The sequence below is a fragment of the Arachis hypogaea genome, chromosome 3 (genome assembly GCF_003086295.3).
Source record: "Arachis hypogaea cultivar Tifrunner chromosome 3, arahy.Tifrunner.gnm2.J5K5, whole genome shotgun sequence".
NCBI lineage: Eukaryota > Viridiplantae > Streptophyta > Magnoliopsida > Fabales > Fabaceae > Arachis > Arachis hypogaea.
Genome location: NC_092038.1, coordinates 20782773 through 20792159, shown reverse-complemented (window position 1 = coordinate 20792159; position 9387 = coordinate 20782773). Strand labels below are relative to the sequence as shown.

The 9387-nt window shown below is 36.5% G+C and overlaps 1 protein-coding gene across 7 annotated transcripts; it reads left to right on the top strand.

Moving 5' to 3' along the window:
• The first annotated feature begins 400 nt into the window (after positions 1–400).
• On the top strand, positions 401–7382 carry LOC112789782 (uncharacterized). Of its 7 annotated transcripts, none has more exons than XR_011879601.1 (7): positions 445–748; positions 855–1176; positions 2564–2763; positions 4110–4189; positions 4679–4773; positions 5413–6457; positions 6784–7382. XR_011879601.1 is itself a non-coding variant. In XM_072232524.1 (6 exons), the coding sequence occupies exons 2-6, from the start codon at positions 930–932 to the stop codon at positions 5574–5576; spliced, it is 786 nt and encodes a 261-aa protein (XP_072088625.1). In that variant the 5' UTR covers positions 445–748; positions 855–929; the 3' UTR covers positions 5577–6640. The 7 variants fall into 7 exon arrangements, 4 of the variants coding, with proteins under 4 accessions (XP_025687607.1, XP_072088627.1, XP_072088625.1 ...); XR_011879603.1 differs by lacking the exon at positions 6784–7382 and adding an exon at positions 4546–4568 and having other exon boundaries at positions 5413–5941; XR_011879602.1 differs by having other exon boundaries at positions 505–661.
• Positions 7383–9387: the final 2005 nt, after the last annotated feature.

The window sequence follows — 9387 nt, the reverse complement described above, 5'->3', positions numbered from 1 at the left end:
CGGTAGAGAATAATGTTGCTCACCCTCTTTAAAATATTACTCTCTATACTCTAATGAAGTCCGTACTGTAGTTTCGCAAACATTATAGTGCACAAAACCACAAACGAAAATATACTCTCACAAGCAAAACTAATGCCCTTATATGTATTACGTATAATCTTACTGTTGTGGTAAATTACTATATTTGCAATATGCCTTCCATGACACTAACAGTAGAGAAAAACACCTCTCCTGCAATGCAGTCGAACTCCGATTTTTATAAGTAAAAGACTCACTTTGCAGATTTCGTATTGCAAAGTCATCCAACCAGCATCTGTCACGTGTTCAACAAGCAGAATGAACGTATTACTTACATACTTGACACATGTCTAACAAGTAGGCTACGCCACGTAAACAGCACGCAAGATGCATGTTGCTTCTGATTCCACCACGTGTTCATCTGTTGCGTGCTAAGTTAGCACATGACCTGCATGTTGTGCTGCTGGCTCGGCAACCTCTACCCACCTCTATGTACAACCCAAAAAAAAAATTTCAACCAAAAACTCACCTCTTAACCAACCCGGCCGGCAGAGTCACGCGGTAAGCCAGTGACTCGGACGACAGAAGCGGCGGAGGATCGTCCGAAACAGTGAAATCTGCAACAGAGTATTCCTTTCTCAAGGTATGGCGGAACAGCCCCCCCGATCCTCTTTTCCCCGCTGCTCATTAATTCGGTTTAGGAGTAAACCATGGCGATAATTCTATGCAGGTGGGAAGGTCTTTTTTGTAATTTTAATCATACACCTCTCTGTTCCTCAGATTCAGAATGCCTCTCCAATCTCTCTATTCTTTTCTTATCCCTAATTCTCTTGCAGGATACTTGAAGAAGGAATCTTTCAGATTCTGTTGTTATTTAATAAACACAGGTTTGGTTGGCTTCCTCGTGAATCATGGCGAACGCGGCGATTATCGCCGAGCTTAACAGGAACACTGAAAACCGTGCTAAGTTAATTGAAGAAATTGTGAAGTTGGAGAGAAAGATCTTTCCCAAACACGAATCATACGCCGCATTTTTCGACAACGAACTCAAAAGGAAGAACGCTGGACTTCTCTACCTCCACGCTGATGGTGAACTTGTTGGCTATGTCATGTATTCTTGGCCTTCTTCCCTCTACGCCTCCATCACCAAGCTCGCAGGTTCCAATACCTCCACTTCTCTTTGTTTCTTTGGTTGAAATCCAATTAGGTGAAATCAAATTGCTTTGTGTTGTTCTGAAATTGAAGCTTGTGTTGTGTCCTATAAGGTGTTTGATGAAATTCTCCAATGAAAAAATGTGAAAGCTCTTATTTTACGCTTGGGGAAATGAGAATGTAAGGTGTATTCATGCTAGTTTGGTTATATAGAATAAGAATATTCAGGGGATAAATTTGGAATATTAGGAAAAGGAGTGAGAGTAAATTGGAACTACAATTTCTTTTACCAGCTCAATCCATCTCAGTCCTTCTCATGGTGGAGAGTTTTTGTATCTCTTCTGTCATAGGAAAGTAGGAAACAAATCTTTTTGCCCCTCTATGTCACTGATCCACTTGGTTTCTGGGACTGGGAGACTGAAGCTGAGTATTGTCTTTGGTGATCAGAAACTCAAACTAAAATTTCAGTTTTAGAATATAAAGTTTTAGTGGCTTCAATACTTCTAGACTTCTAGACACGGGACTAATTTTCTAGGAACCGAGACTAAACCTTTAATATTTTTTTCAAAAAATACTCTCACTTAACTTTTTAAATTTCAAATTTACTCCCCAATCTCCATATTTATCTTAAACCAAACATGATAATGAGCATAACTCAGTCCAATATATTTTACACCAAACACAATCTAGAGACTTAATTTAGTTTCTGTCTTTCAGTTTCAGTTTCCTTTCTAAATACAGCCTAAGTGTCCTATTATAATAACCAAACAGAGCCTTATTATCAATTTGTTGAAATGATAAAAGTTCTTGAGAGTATTAAAATTAAATTAGTTAAATATTGAGTAAATGTGCATTTCAATTCCTAAAATTGAATATCTGTGTCTGTTTAATTTAATCTTTGAAATTTGAAAATTAACACTGGCCTTTTTAGTATATATTCAAAAATTTCAAGAACTAATTCAAACTTATGCTTCATTTTTGTCAACTTAAATGTCACATGTAATGTTAACATATGAGTTAGACATATGAATGAAATAGACAACATAATGAAGAAAACGGAACTAATGTAACTTATGTATGCAACTTCAGAGACTATATATATAATTTTAGGGTGTATGTGTACTGAATATTTCATGAACTAAATATAACATGTTCTTTTGAATATTGAAGCATGAATAAGGTATATCCTTCATGCTTTCTTCCTTTGTATTTCTGTTAGAAGAATGGAAGTGAAAAGATTGTTTTTAAATGGTTTTAAAACAGAATTTTGATAAGTTTTTTAATCAACATTTTGAATTGTTAGGTGAAGATATAAATGATTCTTTTTATCAGTAAAAACATCATTACTTTTGGGTTTATTCACCATGTGGAGGGTATGGTTTGGTTTTGTTAGTGAAAGAGCAATGGCGGAAGCAAGGCCACGGCGAGGCACTGCTAAAAGCAGCGATTCAGAAATGCAAGACCAGGAAGGTTTCGCGCATAATGCTTCATGTGGATCCCTCGAGGGCACCAGCAGTGAGCCTTTACAAGAAACATGGTTTTCAAGTTGATCGCTTGATTGAAGGTTACTACTCCTTGGAAAGACATGCATATGTAATGTACTTGGAACTTGATTCAAATTGAAGTAGAAATTGATAAAGGATCTTTTGTTTGTTTTGCCTCAATGTGAAACAAAGATCAATTCTGTAACATTGTTGATTATATAGGATTGAAGGTTATGATAAACAAGCAATTCTAATTTACTTTATTCTTTTTGGGGTAACATACATTCATATTTCATAGACAAGCATTTGTGCCTACTTTTATATTCCAAGGTAAGGGGGAAATGATTTTTGTGTATTGCGAGGACCAGCAACCTTCTTTTTACTAGCAAGAGAGATTGGATCTTAAGGTTTAATTATCTCCTTATTTTTTTCTTTTGATTATTAACAAACCCATGATCATATCATGATTACTACAAAACTAGAAAAACTAGACAAATTGTTGTGATATTCAACTAAAGATATGTGTCATTTGAATAAAAATTCCTTATAGTTTGTGATTTTGGCAACTTTTCACTTGTATTGTACATGTAGCTTGACTTTGTTGAGTTCTGTTATGAGGATTACCTGAAACGGTGTTTGGACTTGAGCATAAGGTCCAAAGCCTTCTAAGTTCTAAGGCAGCGTCCGACTTGTTTAGTGTTGAGGTACTGCCGTCCGAGTTCTTCGTGAGGAGATGGGGGGTGGTACTTGCGAGAGACTCCGATACTTAAGTTTGCAAAAGTTTTAGGCATGTTTATATTGGGGCTTGACTATACCTGAGTTTTTGTCAGTGTATTTATAGTAGGAAAGATAACTATCTTTAGAGTAGTTTCACCTTTGATGAAGGATGACAATTTCTATTATCTTGGGAAGTTGTTAAGATCCTCCTTCTAGATAAAAGGGAAGAGATAGTAGGTGATATTTTATGAGTTAGTTACTTATTCAGATAAGTAAGACCAAGATATCATTGTCGTCGAGGTCGGGTATGGGTAGGAGAGGCCACATTCGTCATTTGGGCCTTTAATCTTTTTGGTTCTGGCATTTATCATTTTAGGACAGAGTATGAACAGTGTCCCTGCTTGAATTCGAGCTTTTTATGAGGTCGGGCTCAGGCATTTAGAGGAGTTGTTTTGACTTCACATCAAGTCGGATACTCGACATGTTTTTTAAAAAACGTTACGTTTTTTTGTAACAGTAACACACCCTTTTTTTAGTTACCTTGGTAACTGCATGCGTCATTAATGAGGGGTACAAAATGACATTTTTGCCCCCAGTGTCTTATAAATATTTCATTTTCCCTCTTTCTTCCTTTTTCTGCTTTTCACTTTCGCAACGTTTACACCCTTCTCTTTCTGTTTGCAACTTTCCTTCGTATAACTGCTCATTCTTTCAAGATTCCTTTATTTTGAGGTTTAGAAGATTTTCATTCGCATTTTTGGAGTGGATCGTTTGCGCTTTTGCAGTTTGAAGTGCCCTTGTTTTCGCGCTCTTTCAAGGTTAGTTCTTTACTTCTTCTTTCTTTGTTTTCTGCTTTATTTCAGTGCTTTGGGCAGTGTCTATGTATGTTTTGAATGAATAATCCCGAAATGGTGCTTGTGATGAAGAAATTGCTTTTTCCTTTGAGACTGATGCTATGAACCTTGATGTAGTTTTCTGTTGTGTTGTCTCCAAATAGTGCCACTTTATGTGTTTGAAAGTGGTGCCATTTCTGTATCTGGTAGTTTGACGGTAATTTATGTATGAGAAATTTTTTAAATTTGTGGTTTTTTTGAAATTGTTGACGATAACCCAATTTCCTGTGATTGGTACTTGAGTTCTTTTTGTGACGATTTCTTTGTTTGTTGTATTATAGGTATAGCTTTTATGTCTCGATCTGTAAGTCACAACATATCTTCCAAAGTTCTTTTCGACTTGACCTAGGTAGATATATCCGTTCTGACCCCTGTCCCTGTTATTGATAACAATTATGCTGAGTCTTTCCGCAGGCACCATATGATATGTGTAAATCAGGAAGATGAAATACATTATGAAATCATAGTGGCGACCCCGAGGAGAGGGTGTGATTTCTCCAACTTGATAGGTTAGAGCATCACTTTATCTATATGTATGACTGCTTTTTACAAAATTGAATGTTAGACTTCCTTTTTTAACTTTGAATCTGAAGTCCTTAGGGTTTATAATATTGCCCCTTCCCAGATGCACCCTAACTCTTGGGGTTTCTTAAAAATTTACTAGCTTTTGTGCCGAGAACTTGATGTCCGATCTTCTGGTAAAGTCTTCTTTTATTTTTTGTCCTTACCAAACCTTTTGGTTCCAAAAAAAGGTTGGATCTCCTTCCGGACTGTTTAAGGAAAGAAGGTCTTTGCAATTTTTTATGACTCCTTCCATAACTTAAAAAATTATTTCGTTAAAATCCGGGGTGTTTCGGATGCCAGACCTTTCTTTCTTAATGATAGAGATGAGCCCCTTTTTCTTTTGTACTGGAAAGAGAATCCTGTGACTGTTAAGTATAATCTTGATGATTTAGATGAGGTCGAGGAGAGTGTGGTCAGTCTGTTCCAGAAATATTGGGTCGAACTCCTTATTTGGGTATTAAAAGATTTTTAGGAAACCCGAGCCAACTCTAATTCAAACTAGGTAGTCTTCTTTTAATTTGTAGACACCTTTATTATTTATTTTTGTGGATCTCTAATGTTATTCGACTTTGGTGTTTGCACAGATAAGATGGCTCCTAAAGCAGCTATAAAAACTCTTTGGACGGCAAGAAAAAATGTTGTTGCTCAGAGTTTTCAGCTGAAAGAGATCAGTGAAGCAGCCTTGCCCTCTAGCTCGGACTCAGGCACCTTTACTTCCATAAAGATTATGCCCGACCCAGGTCTTTAACCGACTCCTTCTCTTTCCTCCTCGGAAAAGCAAATAGCCCATCCTCCTCCTTCAAATCCCGATCCGGTCCCGAAAGGATGCAAGACTTCGAGCTTCGACACTTTTAGGAAGAGAGATTTGCGTAGGTGAGAGAGAAATTGCATAAATAATAAGAGAGATTTGTTAGAGGTCAGCGAGGTTAGGGATGAAAATTTTCATAGCGGGGCAGGTATTCGCGGGGATTTACCCGCCGGGGGACGGGGATGAGGATCCCCGAAACAAATGGGGCGGGGGCAGGGAGTGAGGTTCCTGCCATGTGGGACATGTTTAATACCCGCATATATAAAAGGACTAAAATACTCCTGGTATATATATTAGTTCTAAAACTGTAACTCCAAATCCTCTTCTCTCTACTGCTCGTCACTTTCCTTTTCTCAGAATTCAAATTCTCTCATTCTCCTTCTCCCATTCCTTTCCTCCTCCACTTTCACCGCCATCCGCTGTCCTCGTCCCTTCTCACTGCCTCTACAGCTCCACCTCTCACACTTAAGGTCACCGTCTCACCGCAAAAGGCAGAGCCCTCATTGCTGCCTCGTAGGTTCCCTCTCCTTCTCTTAGATTCTCTTCCTCTCCTTCTCTCCGTGACCCTCCTCCCTTCAGACCTCGCACCGCCGTTCGCCACCTTCATCCGCTCTCACTCACGCGCTTGACACCCAGTCCTAGGTGAACCGTCATCGCCAAAGGCAAAATCATCGCGAGAAGCTAGAAGCATCGCCGTCTTCATCTTCAGGAGAGGCAGAATCATCAAGAGGAGCTTGAAGCATCGCCGTCTTCGTCTTCAGCAGAGGCAGTTCGGTCTCTGTTGCCGCCTCCAACAAGATCGTTGGCCGCTCTTCCTTTCGGTAAGTCAACCTCAGTGATTTCAGTGATTTTTATTTACTTGAAGTATTTGTTGTTTCTTTCATTATTTTGTATTTTTTGTGATTTTCTTTGAATTCCAAACAATTATCTTGTGATTTTGCTTGATATATGTGCTTCTATTTTTTTGAATAATGCATAATGGCTAAAGAGAAATTGGAATTGAATGTTTGAAGTTTTCGATTATGTTTTAAGGATATGTTGCAGTGGATAATTGAATAGTTGAAATATTAATTTTTGAATGTTTGAAGGATTTGATTAGGATCTCGCTAGGGAGACAATTGACTATTTGTACAATGTGTAATACTAGGGATAATAAACATCTTCCCAAAAGATTAAACTGATTTTGGGATTCATCAAGGATCGAACTCTTGACCTTTCGGATTTAGCACTCTAATACCATGTCATGATACCACTCATCCCAAAAGTTTCAACTGATGGGAAAAGGTAACACTAATGGTTATATCTCTAATACTCCATCAATCTTCATTATACACATTGTACAAGAATTCTATTGGCTTCTCATACTTTTCTATTTGATTATGTTTTAATCTTCTTCTATTTTTGATAAAGTTTGAGGTGGGTTTGCAGAAGATATGTTGGTTTTAGATGGTTGATGGCTAGTTTGTATAAGCCAGTGGTAACCGTTTCAGATTTGGTTAATTTTTTTCTCGATTAGTGAAGGCTGGATATAAATTGGTGTTTGATGTACCTGATTGATTAGTTTGATGTGTGGTTGTATTTGGTTGGAGTGGATTTTGAATTGGATGAGTAGATATGAAAGTTTTTATAGTTTGGGTATTTTTTGGTGTTTGATTGATTTGGTTTGGATATGAATTGTGAACTTATGACTAAATGTTGTTGGTGATAGAGATTATCATTGTAATGATAATTGAGATTTTTTTTCAATTTTTATTTATTTATTTAGTTTTTTTCAAAAGATCCGTAGATATTTGCAGAGACTCCAATCCGCAGCGGATACGGAGTCCCAGCTACCTATTGTGAGAATGGGGATTGATTATGGGTGGTGGGGCGGGAGGCGGGACGTGTCCCCTTCTTCTAGGGGGACCCGTTGCCATCCCAAAGCAAGGTCACTCGGAATAACAATAATGGGGTTGCGTAGGTGTTGAGGAATGATGAGGTGATGATGCATTAGTATTTATTATTGAAGGAGTGGAGGATGCATGATTTGAAAGAGGCTCGACATTCATGGGTTCAAGCTGATTAGAGCATGATAGTGAGGAAGAAGGGATTAGCATCGAAGAGGAAGAAGATGATGTTCTGTGTCGTGTGTTTAGAGAATTAGAAAAAATAGATGAGTGGGTCAGTGGGTATGGATAAAGTCCAATTGGAAGGATTAATGTATTTATGGGTGAATGAATATAGTTTAGGTTATGTGTAGTATATGGACTGAAGAAAAAAAAAAAGAAGACAAGTTTGTGGCTTATTACGAGAGATTAGAGAATTTTTATGAGAAAGAGAAGTGTTTGGCTTAGATTGGGTTGTTGGGTTGGAAAAAGGAGTTTGGACATTTTTATGGAGTAAAAGCAAGACCAATTCATAAAAAATAATATTCCTAGAAATCTCAATATTTTTGTCATCCAAAAAATAGACAATATATCCTCTAAATTCATTTTAAATACCAATAAAAAAAATTCTTTTTAGCTTTTAGATCGAATTTTTATCTACTTATTGTAACAGTAAAAACATAACACAGTTACCCAAAAATTTTTATTTCATGATAATTTAAAATATGAGTAAATAAAATCTCAAATGATGTTTTGAAATTAATTGCAGAAGAAAGGATCCGATTAAGCAAATAAATATCAAGATTAATAGCATAAGAATAGAATGAAATAGGTAAATTAAATTGGAATATGAGAGCACATACTATATTTAAAATATGTTGGTGTTTGTGTTCGACCTACCATTTTCTTATGGGGTTTCAACACAATTGCGTTGATGAGTTATGCCTTTGAAAGAATAGAAATCATGTAAAAAAAATTCTGGTATATTACCTGAACAAATGCATTTAACCTTAGGGTGGTGGAACGCTAACTCGAATCGATTTTCCATCCTTGCAAATATGGCATGGGACATATTGGCTATACTAGTTTTAAGAGTAGCTTTCGAGACTGCTTTTAATATTGTGAAAGAATCGTTGATCAATATCGTAGTTCATTGCCTCCCAAGATGGTAGAAATCCTTGTATGCACCGAAGTTTGGCTTAAAGGAGACTTTTTCTCTTCTTTTGTACCTAAGAACTAGATGCAAAATTTTCAAATCACAAACTACTGGCAAGTGCACCGGATCGTATCAAGTAATACCACGGGAGTGAGTTATCGTTTCCACGAGGATTAACAGATTAAGCAAGCAATAGTCAATTAATTATTCTAGTCAGACAATAAAAAATAAGGATATCAATAGTAAATAACATGAAAATAGAGACTTAAACAAAAACAAACTAAAATTGGTTAAGAAAGTAATATGATAAAGATAGTTAAGGTGTCAGAGATGTTTACTCCTTAAAAAAACAATCCTTGTGTCTATTTAGATGAGGTATGCAAAGATTAATCACGACGAATCATAAATAATCAAATTCCAATTTCTTGGCAATTCAATTTCTTTTTAACCAAATTTCTTAGTCAATTACTTAAGAAAAAGAGGTGAAGCACAATTTTGATTCAATTTTAAGTAAGATTCAAGAATAGTCCTTAGGTTAAATTATGTGTCACTTATCCAAACTAGTTCTAAACAAGTGAGACTTACAAAGTGTCGCACACTCTTTGAAACTATTCCTAGTTAAATAAAAAAATAATGGAAAGAGTTTTCAAACTAATTCAAATATTAATTTTTTCCAAAAGAATATTAAGAATCCAAGACAGAGTTAGAACGTTTCCCACTAATTCTAAAT